At 48.8% G+C, this 17,030-nt stretch overlaps 1 protein-coding gene across 1 annotated transcript in view; it reads left to right on the top strand.

Annotated features, from left to right (window-relative positions):
* Positions 1–17,030, top strand: part of ARMC9 (armadillo repeat containing 9) — a 123,250-nt gene that overhangs the window by 96,788 nt on the left and 9,432 nt on the right. The window contains exons 20-22 of the mRNA XM_074189669.1: positions 7,319–7,423; positions 9,353–9,471; positions 13,146–13,267. Coding sequence (XP_074045770.1) covers positions 7,319–7,423; positions 9,353–9,471; positions 13,146–13,267 — 346 coding nt within the window. The remainder of the gene's footprint in view (positions 1–7,318; positions 7,424–9,352; positions 9,472–13,145; positions 13,268–17,030) is intronic.

Genomic DNA, 17,030 nt, shown 5'->3' with positions numbered 1-17,030 from the left:
TCTCCATTGGAAATCTCCATGTTTGACTTTAGGGGCCTCTCATTTATCTGCCTTTCCTCTTTCTGGTTGATCTACCTGGAACTGATTCCTTCCCCAGACACACACACACACACACACACACACACACCAGTTTGTCCAATACTTTCTGTACTGCCCCAGATAAGTGCAAGGAAAGTGCTTTGAAAACTGAAGGGATTGTAGAGTAAGTCAACTGGGAGTATGATGGGGGCCAAGGTCAGATCCAGATTAAGGGCACAGGGAAGATGTGAGAGGAGGCAGGAGATGGTTTTGCAGAATTAGGATTCTGAGAGATGGAAGGACAGAAGCAAGTCAGTCCCAGCCATAGGGAGTGTGGAGTCACAGAAGACAAAGACAGCTGGTCAGAATCAAGGAACAGCTATTAGGAAGATGACTTTGGTGACCACATGGGAGGATATTTGTGAGAGTACAGTAAGGAGAGGTAGGGAGGTCCTTAAGCTATTATTAAAAGTCCTCAGGAAGAAAAATGACAATATTACCTAAATTAATTTGCTTATTCAATGCCACACCAATTACACTACCAAGGAATTGCTTTAGATCTAAGGGAAACAATAACTAAATTCATCTGGAGGACACACAGGTCAAGAATATCCAAGGAATCTATTAAAAAAAAAAAGAGGCGGCAGCCTAGCAGTACCAGGTCTCAAACAATATGGCAAAGTAGTTATCACAGAAACAAATTTGTATTGGGAAGAAAGAGTCATTGATGAGTAGAACAGCTTCAGTCTACAATATCCAGAAGCCAATGAGGGCAGTGTGCTAATGCTGAATAAGTCCTAAGATACCAGAGAGTGGGTGGGAGAAAACTCAGAAGTAATCGGGCCAAAACTAAGCATAAGCCAGCATATCTCATATCATATATTAAGATCAGCTCAAAATGGGTACATGACTTAAACATAAAGGGTGATATTATAAGTAAACCAGGGAACAGGGAGGAAATGAATTCCTGACCAGGTAAAAGATACAGAAGTTCACAGGAGGTAAATTGAAATCTTCGATTTCCTAAAATTAAAAAGATTTTATACAAACAAAACTAGTGCAGCTTACATGATTAAAAAGTTAAGAAACTAAGAAGTTATGTAGCAAATGTCTCTGATAAGTCTCATTTCTCAGTTATATAGAGAAATGAGTCAAATTCCTAAAAATAGGACCTGTTTCCCAGTTTTCAGAGGGAAAAAAATCAAATCTATCAATACTTATTGAAAAAATACACCAAACTACTAGTAATTAGAAAAATGCAACTTAGATCAACTCTAGGTACTACCTCATATCTATTAAATTGGCTAACATAACAGAAAAGAAAAATGACAAAAGCTGGAAGGCATGTGAAAAAAGATGTACACTAATACATTGTGGGTAGAGTTGTGAACTGGTCCAACCATTCTGGAGAAACAATTTGAAAGTATGTCCAGAGGGCTTCCTGGAGAAAGAAGCACCAGAGCTGGGCCTGGAGAAAGAGAGGAGGGAGCAAGAGGGGTTGTGGGGAGGGGTGGGGCGAGAGCAGAGAAGAGTTCATGGGAGGCCTAGGGCCCAGGGGCCAGAGAAGGCGGGAAGGAGGTGTTCCTATGGCTTCATGTATCAAATGTATGTCGATAAGCCCGGTTTTTTTTCCTTTTGTCCCCAGATGCCTTCCTAGACTTCATTTAGTGTTCAGGGAAGGCTCAGGCCAGCAGACTGAGTCAATTAAGCTGGCCTGGCTCCAGGAGGGCCCAGATTCTCTGCATTGGGGCTCAGCAAGGGCACCTTGGATTAGACGGATCCTATGCAAGGCAAAACCTCTTCTCTCATCATCCCCCTGGGAAACTTCTCGTGTAGCCTCCCCTTGTTGGAGATCCAGGCCAACTCCCAAGGAGAGGGAGGCCTCGGTCTGTCCAGGCAGCCCAGGGGGACAGATGGGAACTGGGAGGCTCCTTGGAAGGCCCGTGTCCAGGATCACACCTAGGTCAAGGAGAAACCATCAGGGCCATGTCTCTGTCTTCAGCAGCCAGTACAGGAATGCCATTTGAATGCCCTGCCCTCTCTGGGCTGGATTGGGAAGAAGACTGGTCCAGTGTAGTTAGGGGTCCCCCTTAGGGTTGCCTGCAGACCCCTGGCCCTCAGAGGTAGGTTTGCCATCAGGATAGAGGACCCAAAGCTGGCAGTCAAGAATCCTGTTGGGTCCCAGCATTCCAGTGCTGGGGGGGGGGGCAGCCCTCTCCTTGGACAGCTAAGATCCCCTCCACCACCCCAGTGCTTTCAAAGGCGGGCTGGATTTCGGTCAGGTAATAATCAGTTATCAGTGAGCTAGAGCTCTGGTAATTTGATGCATTTGGCTAAAACGTAAAAAGACAATGTAATCGTAAGCTTTCATTGTCAGTACATTCCAGCGATGGTATATAAGAGCCGCCATAGGGCACCAGTTCTGGAAGCATTTCCTTACCTCTCGCCCCCCTTCTCAGGACCTCAGAAGTCTTGCCTCCCGAGCTGGGTTTCACAGACCACTGTTTGTATTCAGAGGGCACAGAGAATGCCCTGGTAATGCCCAGCCTTTGGGCCAGACTCCCCTCTCCAGAGGACGTCACGGATTTCAGCCAGCTCTCCCAGAGAATGCAATAGAATCCTTTTCTCTCATGCATTGAGGAGAATGAGCCGAAAGGCATGAGTCGCCCAGGCCAGCTCTGGGTTCTCTGGCTCGGTGCCCATTGGGGGCCACCTTTGCCCATTTCCAAATAAAGATTCTTCGGTTTTTCACCTACTTGGCAGTGACAGGAAAGGTGTCCCTTTGTCCTGTGGAATGGTTTAAATGGGATATCTGCTTACCTTCTCCATTGTCTGCCTTGGGAGCTCAGACTTTTCTCTCCCTTCCCCCAATATTTGCCTGTACAAGTTTCCCAAGCCTTTTTGGAAACTCATTGAGTGGACTCAGAAAGTCTGGCTTCTCTTTGGGAACCAACTCATCTTCGCTTCTCTTTGCTTTTCTTCCATTTGCTTATTCCTGATGAGTTGTTTCCAAGCATGCTGATGATAATATGAATGATGTTAACAATTAGCTTCACAGCTGACAAAGCACTCTGGCATAGAGTACCCGAGGCACAATTTTCATACAATTTTCACTTAGTGAAAATACTAGTCCTGCTATACTGGATGAAGGAAACCAAGGCTTCAGATTTGCTTTGATTCTACCAATTATTAATTCATTTTAAATTTTTATTAATGTCCTCTTGAAATTAATTGATATTGTTTAAATAGACTGTGTTGTTTCTTTGAAGCATGGACATTGGCACTACCAGTAGAGTGTAAGCTTCCTGAGGACAGGGCCTATCAGTATCTGTGCTTGCATTTTATTCACATTCAATTTGAATTTGAATCTTGAAGTAGTCTCAGAGCTAGGGAGTGACAGAATGAGCAGGGAGAGCTAGGTCTTTGGATACCAAAGCCCCTGTCCTTTCCACCATATATTACCTGTATCTTTCTTTTTTTTTTTTTCCTAGGCAATGGGGTTAAGTGGCTTGCCCAAGGCTGCACAGCTAGGTAATGATTAAGTGTCTGAGACCGGATTTGAACCCAGGTACTCCTGACTCCAGGGCCGGTGCTTTATCCACTACACCACCTAGCCGCCCCAATGCCTGTATCTCTTTAAAACTTTAAAATTAAGTTAAAAGAGGCAATTAGATGGTGCAGTGGATAGAGCACCAGCCCTGGAGTCAGGAGGACTTGGGTTCAAATCCAGCCTCAGACATTTATTCATTACCTAGCTGTATGACCTTGGACAGATCACTTAACCCCATTGTTTTGTAAAAACAAAACAAAAAAATAAGTTTTTTTAAACTTTACTGGACTAATGTTATCAAACACTGAAATGGCTTAAATACATCATTGGATCTGTGTTCACTTGGTGTGGGTCATTCCTTCACTCATGCAGATCACAGCTTCTTCTCATCCTGTGGGATTGATGTTGGGGTGTTCTTAGATATCCTCCCTATCTGGTGGACTCAAGGAGCTGGAGGCCTCCATTGGTAGAAGGTGGACCCTAGGTGGTACAGCCCTGGGGGATCCAGAAGTGGGTCCTCATCCTCCCCTCATGACTGGCCCATCTCTGTCTCCAGGGACTTAGACCTTTCTCAAATAGCATGGGAGGGGCAGCTAGGTGACAGTGGATAGAGCACTGACCCTGGAGTCCGGAGGACCTGAGTTCAAATTTGGCCTCAGACACTTAATAATTACCTAGCTGTGTGGCCTTAGGCAAGTTATTTAACCCCACTGCCTTAAATAAAAATTAAAAAAAAAAAGAAGTCATCATGGGCACATTCCTTTCATGCAGCTTAACAGTGTCCTTTGACCCTTGAAATTTTGATTCTTCCTGGATCACCAAGTTCCTCTTTAAAACATCATTTAAAAAAACATTTAAAACCAATTCATTGGCCTTGTCTCTTGACAAGAAGAGGAAGCTGATAAATGGGTCTAGATGTGGTCACACCCCTGCCTGAAGTCACTGGGAAAGTCAAAAACTGAAAGACAAACATTGAGAAATCACCAAGTCTGGGTGTAAACCCTGTGTAGTGGGGGAGAGAGGAGTTAAGCCTCTTCCCTTCCAGTTGGGTTGCTAGCCTTCATGGAGGCTTTGGTTGGTTTGTCTTGGAAATGGAATGTGTACGTCATTAGAAAAAATTCTACCTCAAACCTGAACAGGGAAGTCCTATTTTTGTATCATCTCTGGGGCCCTGAGTCATTGCTCGACCCTTTTTGGCTTTGTCCTCCTGAAACTTAGATGAGGGGATGGCTCCCCTTCTCTGGAGCCCCTCCTCAGTAATTCTTGCCCCGCCAAACCCTCTTCTGACAGGCAGTTTGAGGTGGGCTTCCCATTGAATTGGGGGCTGCTTCAGAGATATTAACCTCTTAATCAATTCAGTAGCATTCTCTATCCCAGGGATGACCCCAGACTCACTTGAAGGTGGTTCATGTGGCACAGATTTAAAGGGCCTCCAGGTTTAAATTAATCTGAAATACTGAGTGATGTTTTATGAGGAGGCACAGTTTCCTCACATTATCAAAATTAGTGAAGCTGAGATTAGAACTAGGGCCGGGTCAGTATGGAAATAAAGACTGGAGCAGCTGGGGAATTCAGCCCCTGAGGCCCAGGGTTGACAGTAGTGGAGTGAGGCATGGGCCTGGGGGTCCATAGGAGGAAAGGATACACTTGTGCTATAGGGCTGTTATTGGTCCAATAGAGAACAAAGTACCTCCTGAGGTCTGAAGGGAGGTGATAATCCCAGGATGTGTGTGTGTGTGTGTGTGTGTGTGTGTGTGTGTGTGTAGGGGGCTGGGGGAGGGAGGGTCCTGGAGATACATCAAGAGATTTGGAATTGGAAAAAAGAGGGGGGGATGATTGAGCACATTGTGGTCCAGTATTGCAATGGATCCCCTTATGCTATAAGAAGTGACCAGTCGGATCCTTCCAGAAAAACCCGAGAAGACGCAGATGAGCAGATGCCAAGTGAAGTGAGGAGGGTAAGAGAAGGCGGCACAGCCAGGGCACCATTGTAGCAGGGAGCAGAGACTGGCTCTTCTCAGCCATACAGCCATTCCCAGGAAAAAAGGCCGCCTATTTTCACTTGGTTTTGTCCTCTTTGTTCAGCTTGTTCTTTCACAACGTGATGGATAAGGAAGTATATTTTAGATATTGCAGATAGATAACTTATATCAAATTTCTGTCTTAGGGAGGAAGGAGACGATTTGCAATTCAAAAATTCTCAAAAGTGAATGTTAATAATTGTCATTCCTTGTAATTGGGGGGGGGAGGGTGGGCACCCAGGCTTAATGGCACATGAGCAAGGTGGTGGGAGTATGTGGGATTTGTTCCCTTGGGACCCGAACAGGGATTGCCTGGAGAGGAGACCCATAAAAGAGGCCTGGGAGGTCTGGCACTTTTTGTGGGGAGGAGACAAGTTCCCACCTCAGAACATTGCTCTCCTTGGCCAACCAACCAACAGCCCCAAATCACATGGCGCAGGATCTGGCAGTGTGGCCCCTCGGGGCCCAGCCTCTGCCTTGAATTCCCTTAGCCCTGGCACAGGGCCTCCTGCTGAATCAATGTTTGTGGACTCAATTCCTTGGGAGAAATGGGGCCGCTGCTCTACTCTGTTTACGTGGGCAGCTCCACAGAAACCTGGGGAGTTGGGGGGCAGGGGAATATTTGTATGTTTGCCCTTACTGTCCCTTTGAAGTCTTCCTTTGTCAAAGTGAAGCTGACTGTTGAGAGGTTGAGTGGACTTTGGGTGCTTGGACTCCTCCAATGGGGGGGATCCCTCCCTGGCTTCCAGACAGTGGGCCTCCCATCCCCATAAATACTGCCCCCCAGTTCACCTTCCAGGAGAGGAGGGACAGCTTTTTGCCTTTCTTTGTCTCCCCAGAGCTTAGCCAATCCTGGAACATAGTTCACTTGTTGGTCATCATGTCAGCCGAGTCCCTCCTTTTACACGTGAGGGAGCCAGAGGCCCAGAGAGGTCAGGCAAGCCAGGGTCTTGGCATGGGCCTGAGAACTCTCACTGCAGTGTCAGCCCTTCCCTTTCAAGGAGAGTAGGAAAGGGGATGGGGCAGCATTACGAATTTCTCACCCTTCAAAAGAATCTAAGAAAACATACCCCTTGATCCTCCCGAAGAGGAAGCCGAGACCCCCAGAGGGCCTTCCCCAGGACTCAGCCACTGTTCCACAGTGGGCTCTGGCCCTGGGGGCTCAGGGTTCTCTCCAGGACATCCCAGGCCTCTTAGAACACAAGGTTCCTAGGGGGACCAAGGCCATGTTAGGGGCTACCCAGACCCATTGGATGGTGAGCCTGTGGCAGGTGGGCAGGTGAAGCTCAGAGCCCTGGGGGGACTTGGTGGGAGAGATTGTGGGAGGGAATGTGGTGCTTTTCCGGTGAGCCTGGATCCTTGTGCAGAGAAGCTTAGAGCATGGTGATCTGGAGCCTTTGGGTGTCCTTTTCCTCCCGGGGCTATTGAGAGGTGAGCCAGACCTCCGGGAGAGGTCTAGTTGGTGGAGATCCCTCCTCCCGCCTTCATGGAGAGACCCGGGCCTCCACACTTCGGTCTTGACTCTCTTTCCTGACTAAAATCATCTGGGCGGCTTGGAGGTTGTAGGAAATGTTCACACCAGGACACCTAAAACAAACTTCTGCTACCCCATCCCTTCAAGATGGTATCTGGTTCCCCAACCCCCAAGAATAGGCCCGTACAAATGTCTGAGCTTCCCAGGCTGCTCACTGTCCTGCCGTTGACCTCAATCTTTGTCTCTCTCAAACAGGAGGACCATGACATCATGGAGTCTGATCTGGACAAGGATGAGGTGCTCCAACCCCAGCTCGGAGAGCTCTCGGGGGAAAAGCTGCTGACCTCAGAGTACCTCGGGGTGAGTACCGCTCCCCCTGGACCCCGGGCCAGGGAGCTCTTACACATGATCCTCTCCCTGGGTTTAGCTGAGTCAGCCAGAGCAGTGCATTCATGAGGCAAAGGTCACAGACTCCTTCCCCATTTGCACCATTTTCCTGTTCTCTGTTCCATGGCCACGGGCAGCATCACCATCTCAGAAATAGGGACCCCAGAGGACATCTCTGAGCCAGAATCTCCTCAGAGACTTCAAGAGCACACCCCACAAAATGGTCCTCCAGTCTCAAGTGATGGCAGCCAGTTCCCTCCCTGGGCAGTCCATCGGTATTAACCTCCTCAGAGCAGAGAGATGTTGGAGGGCAAAGGCTCTGACATGGAGTCCACCTTTCTTAGTCTCGGTTCTTCATCGATAAAATGGGGTGGTGATACCTATAGTCAGGGATTTATCTCCAGTGTTGTAAAGGGAATGTCAGGCCAGGAGAAGGGTGGAGCCACCTCTCCCCTTTGTGGGCATCCTTGGCAAGAGTCACGCCATCTGGCACCCCTCACTCCCTCACTGCTTTTCTCTGTTTCCCTCTCTCCTCCCTTTTCCCTGCCCAGGTCACCTTCCTCCCCCAAAGACACTCATTCACCTCCAACCTCCAGGCTGCAGCCTCAGTCCTCGTGGTTGTTGGTTATTTCAGTTGCATCTGACTCTCAGGACCCCATTTTGGTGGGATTTTCTTGGCAGAAATACTAGAGTAGTTTGTCATTTCTTTCTCCAGCTCATTTGATGGATGAGGAAACTGAAGCAAACAGGGTGAAGTGAGTTGTCCAGGGTCACTCAGCTAATAAGTGTCTGAGGCCAGATTTGAACTCCAGTCTTCCTGGCTCCAGGCCTGGCCCTCTATCCACTGTACCACCTAGCTGCCCCAAGAGGGCTCATGAAAATATCCAAAAGTTCTTAAGGATCCTGGGGCATCTTTCCCTGCTTTTATCTTAGCCTGGTAGAGGTGACTCATCTCAGATTTTTCTCTTGAACTGAGGACCAATGACTAGAGCAGGGTAGGGCTCACGGGACTCAGGGGCATTCCTTGGCTTTTCTCCTCCATGTCCAGTGGCAGGATAATGTCAGGAAAGAGCTTGGTACCTGGAGTTCCTGAGTGACATACTGACCACTCTGAACCTTAGTCTCCTCTTTCAAAGGACATCTGTCCTCTCTCACACACTCAGGAAGATCCTGCAGCCCTGTCCTGGGGGAAAGCCTAAGAATTTGGAATGGGAGGAAGCAGGCCATGCTCTGTTCTGTCATCTGCGCCCCCCATGCCACCATAGAGCATCCTGGCCTCACTGCCCTCACTTCAACCCTATGACCATGTCAGTTGAAGTGTTGGGAAAGTAAGAACTCTAAGCCCAAAGTGGCCTAGAGATCTCTAGACACACTCCCCCTGTCAGTGGGGAAAAGGAGGTCCTGCACTGTAATCTCCTCCTCTGATGTCCATCTCCATCTTCCCCTGCACCCCATTTTGATTAGTGACCCCCAGGTTGTCTGCTGATAAAGTAGAAGCCTGGAGAAGCCCCCAATCCCCTGGGGGTCAGCATGGCTTCCTAAATCCAGGGTAATGGGGAAGGAGCTGGACCCTCAGCTGCTCCTTTATCACACTTCTTCCCCGTCTCCATGACCTTGACCTTTTTCTTGCACAGAAACCTGCCCCTCTGGTCTTCCCTGGCCACCCCTTCCCTCTTGTCTCCTCACTCTTCCCATTGAGCCTTCCTGGGCCCAGGCCCCCCACCAGCCTTTGGGGCCCACCCTGGAGCACTGGCCAGGCACAGAAAATGAAGAAAAAATGGCTTTGCTTTGAGGTTGTTTTTTTTTTAACACCCCTTAGAGAAGGTTCCAGCAGGAACCAGGGGACCAAGGTGGCACTGCCACATTTGTTCTCTGACCCTGTTTCTCCTATGTCCTACCTAGATAATGACCAACTCAGCCAAAATCCGGAGGAGAGGGCTTCCCGGCGGCGTCCAGCAGAGTGTTGATGAGCCCCTGCAGAGGCCTGTCACTCCTGGGTATCATAAGAATGTGCTCCCCACGTAAGTCTGGCCTTCTCTGGCCAATCTCCTTTTCTTGAGCTCTCTCCAGATGGACATGAGGCAAGATGTACATGTGAAATCACAAATAAAGCATCCATGTTGAAAAGCCCTCCTCCACTGTCATTTTTTAGGGTGTTTTTGAACATCCAGGGAATTCCTTGTGGCTGATCAGCCACTGAGGGCTAGGGTTAGGACTAGAGTTAGGAGGGGCGGCTAGGTGGTGCAGTGGATAAAGCACTGGCCCTGGAGTCAGAAGTACCTGGGTTCAAATCCAGGTCTCAGACACTTAATAATTACCTAGCTGTGTGGCCTTGGGCAAGTCACTTAACCCCATTTACCTTGCAAAAACCTTAAAAAAAAAAGAAAAAAAAAGAGAAAAAAAGGACTAGAGTTAGGCTTGCAAAGCCTGGGAGGGTCAATGGGGAAGGGCTGGCCCTGGGGGCCTTGTTTTCCTTCCTATTCCCCTAGACCAGGAGGCAGCTGCCAGGGGGTGTCCGGAGAAGAATAATCCTAGACTTGACTGGAGGAAAGAGCTCCATAGACCCCAAAGCTCTCTGAGCAGGAGGGAAGCCTGGGGCCTTTTGGCCAAGGCATGTTTGGGCTGCTGAGTTTGCTGAGTTGCTAGGTCTGGGATGGGGCCTGCCGTCCATTCCCCACACATCACTGGGGAGCTCAGATCCCAAAGGTAAAAGGGATCCTGGCACTCAACCAGCTTGTGTTCCCTCTAGGGCTTGAGGCATAAGAGCTGTAGAAACTGGTCTTTGGAGTCAAGGGCTCCTTTTCTGGCATTGGGAAGATCTGGGTTCAAGTCTTGCCTTTATATGGAGTGGGAGGCCAGAAAAAAAGGCAGGGAGAAAGCCAGGAACCCCCACCCCCATGATGCTCTTTCAGCACTGGGGATGCACCTGGCAGCTTCTCTCAGATGGGGCCGGCACCTAGGAAGCACCGAGACGGCTGCCCTCAGCCCTTTGAATCGTGCCACTGTTTTTATACCCCATGTCTGACTGGCAAGTGAGCAGAGGGTGCAGAGGGAAGGCACTTGTTTTGTTTGAATTGAGCAGCCAGTTCTCTTCCTCCTTCAAAGGGAGGATTGATGAGAAGCCTCATTTCCCAGATCCACATGGAGTTCATATGTTTGTTGGAAGTTTCTATCTGTGTCCCTGGCAGCTGACTACCTGGGGCCTTGGGCAATGTGCTGCTACTCTCTGCTCCCTAATAAAGAGCAGCTCGGGGCTGGGCAGCTCCTAGGGTCCCTTCTAGTCATAGATTGGGGTGGAGGCTACCCCTGAAGACCCACTGAGGCTTGTTCTCCAGAAGGGAACAATGGAGTGAATCTCTTTGACTTCAGAGGTCATCGGGATGAAGTTTCTGTCTCTGCCCACCCTTGTGTCTGACACTAAGACTTCTATCTATGCCCATCAAGGGTTCACTAATGCAGTCATTCAGAGAAGGAGCCCGAGGAAGAGGAGATAAAGCAAGGCCAGGGAAGGGGGAACAAGGCAGAACTGAGCTCTTTGAACCAAGAGAGACAATGTGGGAGGATGGAAAGAACTTGAGACTAGTTGCCAGAACCCACTGGTTCCCATCCTTCCCAACCCTGCCCCTGACCAACATATTGTCTGTGAAATGAGTGGGTTGAACTCATCGGTCCCTCCTCCCAGTTCTACTTCTCTCGCCCTCTCATGGGTGAATCTTAGATTTACTTGGAGTAAGATCTGAGGTTCCATGGTGATCCTGCACTTTAACCCAGTGCCATCTTTTTAAAGCTATTTTCCCAAACATGATTGAATTTGATCCTCACCTCAGCCCCATTTTATGGAGAAGCAAAGTGAGTCTTAGGTGGGATGACTTAGCCAGTTCTATAGCCAGTCAAGGAGAGACACTAGATTGGAACCCAAGACTCCCTGGCCACATTCCTTGTGCATTTTCACATGCTGCCTTACGTAACCATCCTCCTTACTGAGAACAATGAAATACCAGAATGTTATGCTTCCATCTGCCTTGGATCCATCATCTCAGGCTCGTCCAACCCAGTGGACCAGCTCTCATCCCATCCCTGCTACCCTGTGGCCATACCACCTTTGCTTTAGAACCTCCAAGGATGGAAACCCAGGGTTTATTGAGATGGCCTCTTCCCTTTGAGACCTCTCCTTAGGAATTCTCATGACACTATCAAGCTATAGTCTTGTCTCTCCATTCTACCTGTTATTCCTGGGCCTTGACCTCTGGGGCCATCCAAAACTCATCTAGTTCTGCTAAATCATTGGCACTGCTTCAAATACTTGAAGACAGCAATCATGGCCTTCCGTGGCCTTCCCCCAAGTCTTCACCAAGCCAAACAAAGCCACTACTCACCCTAGTCAGCCTGTAACGCTATGCACACAAATGAAATAGTAAACAACAGACAAATAAAATGTTTTTCGGTGTTTCCCTGCAGGCCTACCTAATTCCTACCATCTTTAACTCTGGTTTCTTTTCTCCTTCTCTTCCTTTTCAATTCCTTCCTTTTTTCTCTCTTTCCCATTCTCCTTCCTTCCTTCCTTCATTTCTCCCTTTCTTTTTCCTTCCTTCATTCCTTTCTTCTCTCCCTTCTTTATTTCTTCTTCTTTTCTTCTTTCCTCCCTCTCTTCCTTTTAATGTCTTCCTTTCCCCTTCTTTCTTCTCCTTCCTTCTTTCTTCCTTCATCTTTCCTTTCCTTTGTTCCTTCTTTCATCCCTTTCCTCTCTCCCTTTTTTCTTTCTTCCCTCCCTTTCTTCCCCATTTTCCTTTCTTTGCCTTTGGTCGTCAGTGTGAAGACAGTTCTGGTTTTGATTTCCTTCTGCATTCTCTTCTATCAGTCTCCACAATTTCCTATAAGCTCCATAGTTATCAGCTTTCATGGTCCCATTATAGCTTAGCCCATTTGTTTGGCCATTCCCCCAGGGAGCCAGTTGGGCTGCTCCTGATCTTGTATGACTTTGACTAGAACAATACTGAATAACCCATCATCCCTGCCACCCATCCCAGTGACTCCTCTGTGGCTCTCATGAGCATCCTCCTGGAGCCCACTGTGGCTTCTGCCATCTTGGCAGCCACATCCCTGTCTTCCCTCTCCCTTGCCAGGTACCTGGACCATCTTCCCTTCCTAGCAGACTCCTTTTATTCTTTAAAGTTCCTAATTGTTAGGAGGACCTGAGTTCAAATCCTGCCTCAGACACTTCATAATTACCTGACTGTGTGGCCTTGAGCAAGTCACTTTACCCCATTGCCTCACCAAAAAAAAAAAGAGCAAAAACAGATAAAGTTCCTAATTGGTTCCATGCTGCAGCCTGCTGCTCACACCCACCATGTGCCATGGCACATCTTTGGGTCTCTCTTTTAATTCTCCAGAGACTGTTGTCATGCCTGCCACCCTCATGCAGCAGCACCAGTAAGATGCTGGTCTTTGGGTCTTTGACCTTGGTTTCCATGGGGCACTTTGCTGTTTCCTAAAGATGATCCAACCCCTTCTCCTCCTCCCGGCCTGCTCCAAGCCCAACTCACTGTCCATCTGGACTGACCCCAAAATATAGCAGATTATAAATTTTCATTAAGCCCTGTTCTCAAGATATCCCTACCTTGCACTTGGCCAACATTGGCCACTGCCCTCTTAGCTGAATTTGTTGCTTACATATTTATTTGTTTGTTTTTTCTAGGCTGGAAAATGATTTCATTTCTCCTTGTGCAGCCCACCCCATCCGAGGCAGCCTGCTCATGGCCCAGCCAGGACTTCGGCCCCCTACCCGCAGTGGAAGCAGATCCAGCACCTCTTCTGCCTGTAAGTAAGGCCTCTGAGAAAATGTCGCTGCCAGGGTGGTGGGTCCCAGGATTGGCATGTAACTGGTGGGTCAGAGAGGGACCAAGTAGCCTACTTGGAGTAGGAAGATCTTCCTCCACACCTGGGCTTCCCTGCCTCGTAGTCCATTCCCAAACATTCATTCAAGAAGTAGACATTAGGGACAGCTAGGTGGTGGTGGATGGAGCACCAGCCCTGGAGTCAGGAGGACCTCAGTTCAAATCTGGTATCAGGTACTACTTAAGACTAAACTGTGTAACCTTGGGTCACTTAATCCCATTGTCTTGCAAAAACTAAAAAAGAAAGTAGACATTAATTGAATATTGAAAAACTTTCATAATGGAATTGGAAAAATAAAATATCAATTAAAAAATTAAAAAGTAGGGATATTAAGTACCTACTTAATTTCTTGATATGAAACTTCTATTCCCATCAGTTGAATATCTTTTTTTTTTTTAAAGGCAATGTGATGGGATAGGAAAAAACATTGACTGGAGAACCAGGAGAGCCAGGTTATTGTCCCCATTCGACCACTCATTTAACCTCTTTCTTCCTGTTTTTCCTTTTTTTCATTTTCTGTCAGTATGTGAATTGGGCTAAGTAATTTCATTCTTGTGAATCGGGACCGCAAAAACATCCGCTGTCCTGATGTCATGTCGGTGCGTCCCTAACATGTTCCACAGATGTCTAACAGGCCCGGGGTACAGGCGAGTGTTCAGTGCTTCTGGTGGACCCAACCCCTTAGGGAGAGATGTCTGGGGAAACCAGAGCAAGGAGACCCAGAGTCTCTGTGACCTGGGTATTTGCATCTGACCCATCCAGCTAGGTTGTGCGGAATCAGACCTTCTGGGCATCCTCAGTGGGTTTGGAAGTAGCCTTTCATCCGGCCCAGAATGACAGACTTGTCTTTGTCCACAGAAAATATGCTTTGGCACAGGGGTGTGCCCCACAGGCCTTTCCTATCCGCGCGTAGTTATTTTCTTTTCATTTTCCAGAGGAAATGAAAGGGCTTGTCCACCGAGGTAGCCAAGGTTTAGTAGACAGGGACCTGACTGCCTGGGAGGAATGAAGGGTGTTGGGGGTGGGGAGACCAAGTTCCAGCGCCAGCCCCTTCTCAGGCTTCTATGCATCCTCTTGTATCAGAATCTCCTCAAATTCACACTGGCTGGGGTGGGGAAGGCGATGCCTGGATCCCCAATCTAGCTCCAAGCATCCATTAGAAGAGCTGAGTTGGGGGTAGCTAGGGAGTGACTAGGTGGCACAGTGGATAGAACACTGGCCCTGGAGTCAGGAGGACCTGGAGTTCAACTGCAGTCTCAGACACTTAATAATTACCTAGCCGTGTGACCTTGGGCAAGTCACTTAACCCCATTGCCCAACATAAATAAAATTTAAGGGAAAAAAAAGAAGAATCAAGTTGAGATGGACTCATAGCCTAACCTAGACCTGATCCCAGTCACCCCAGCCTCTGCTATGGCCTTAGGAAAGTTGGCTCATCTCAGTTCTTGTGGCCTGGGTGGGCAGGGGCATGGTGGGGATAATGGCGACATATAGTTATAGGGTTCTTAGTGAGACCCCTTGTCCCCATTTTACAGATTAAATAACTGAGGCAGGAAAAAAGGATGAGATAGCACAGTTTATAAATGTCTGGAGTGAGATTGGCCTCATGTCTTCTTGACCCTGCAGAGCCATGAAGGGCCCTTTGGATGTGGGCTAGTTGTTAATTCCTACTGTTCTGAGTAATCATCATCCAATGCAGATGCTGAGGTTTGTGCCAGGGAACAGGGCATGGGCTCAAAACCCACCCTCAGGACCACCTGTGTAACTTTGGGCACATCACTTTTTTTTCCCCTTAGACTCAGTTTCTTCCTCTGCAAATTGAGGACTAGAAACCTCTGGAATCCTTTTCTGTTCTAGATCCTATGGACTCCCTCTGGGCCTCAGTTTCTTCACTTGTAAAATAAGGGTGGGGTTTGGACTAAACATCCACAGATGTCCCCACCAGCTCCAACTCAGTGACCTTGTAAAAGGTTCCCCTTTACCTGTCTGCCACTTCACGGGGGGTCTCATTCATTCTCATCTCATAGATGCACATGGGCAATGTTGAGCCCATTGTTCCAGCCCTTAGGCGTCAGCTGAGCTTCATGGGTAATGTCTCACTGCTGGGAGTCAAACCAAATTGCTGTGGAATGCCAGAAGAGCAGAGGGTGCAAGTGCTCCGTTGGGTGTGCCAAGGAATTCTGGGTCTGGTCTCTGTTCACTCTGGAGTTCACTCCAGAACATCTCTGCACAAGATCCTGAATCAAGTCCTGCCAACCCAGGGGCGAGCCAACGGAGGAGGGTTCGAAAAGTTCCAGGGTTTTAGTGACATTTGAGCTCATTCAGAATCAACGTGGCAACATCTCACAATGTTGACTTTGGTCCAAGACATTGATTCATCTGGGCCTGGACCCTGTAGTGAGGGCCAAAGCGCTTCTGAAGGGGCCAGGACCCAGCACTCGCCCTGCTGGCTGGCCTGGATCCACCATTCCCTACCTTGGGCCCTGCGCTAGGAGATAGAGATGCAGGAACAAAAAGCCCACTGTCCAGCCTGCCACGACCATACATCCTACCTGGGGAATGCAAGCATGAGCCCGGAATGTAAAGGTGGAATGGGTTCAAGCAGCCACCTCCCAGCATGCCAAGAAGGTAGCCAAGAAGACCCATGAAGGGCAGGCTCCTAGAAACTGGCCAGAAGCAGGTGAGGTAAAGGTGGGGCAAGGACTCCAAACCAAGACTAATGAAGATATCGCCTCCAGAGGTCTCCCTGGGTGGATGAAAGGGTCTGCCAGATCCAGCCCTTGTGCCTACAGTACAGGGAGCAGACCCCCGAGGCCCAGAATGTCCAGGAAGCCTGACTTCTGCCTCTGTTTTCTTCTAGCAGGCTCCAACAGGAAGACAAAGCCAGGGGCCTCCCTGCACTTGGCTATTGCCTCTTCTACGGAGGCCCAAAGCTGTCCCCATGAAAGTGTGGTACCTCTCCTTCAGACTGTCCCCGTGGGTGGTATTTCTTGCCCTCACCCCACTGCACTCAGTCCAATATCTTTCCCATAAACCTGACATCTGTGGGAGTAGAGCTGGTCCCAGAGTTCCTGGCCTGGCCTGGCCTGGCCTGGCCTAAGGCCTGCCCTTGGATTGCCCCACCCCTGATGACTTTAGATTGCAACAGCAGCTTCTGGGAATATTCTGTCTCTAAGCCTGACCAGAAATGCAAAATCGAGATGGGCCTGCCCTCAAGGAGCTTACATTCTAAGGGGGCTAGTTGTCAACTAAGGAGGTTGTTAAATAAGGAGGTTGTCTAATGGAGGCCTGATGTCAGAGAAGGGCATGTTTTGGGGGACATTCATAGACACCCCCTGTTCTTGGAATAGAAAATGGTCAGAAAATAACTGGTTAAGGAAGACTGCTTTCGGGCCAGCTCACCATGAGGAGGAACAGCTTAGCCCAAGAACTCTGGAACCACTCTGGAGCCCCTCCAGAGCGTGGTCTTTGGGAAGCAGATTGGGAAATGGGCCTGGGTGAACATCATGGTCACATCTGGGGCTGCAGAGGGGCAAACTCCCCACCACCACCAGTCTCAAGAAGGTCCCCTAAGGGACCCTGTCTGGAGTGGCAGCACTCCATGAACCTCCAGAGAAAATTCTCCCACTTCACCCACCAGGGCCCCTCCCCACTTTCTTGAAGAGAAGGCTGGACAGACCTTAAA

This window comes from Macrotis lagotis, chromosome 5 (genome assembly GCF_037893015.1).
Source record: "Macrotis lagotis isolate mMagLag1 chromosome 5, bilby.v1.9.chrom.fasta, whole genome shotgun sequence".
In the NCBI taxonomy this organism is placed as follows: domain Eukaryota; kingdom Metazoa; phylum Chordata; class Mammalia; order Peramelemorphia; family Peramelidae; genus Macrotis; species Macrotis lagotis.
This window is presented reverse-complemented; position numbering and strand designations above follow the sequence as displayed.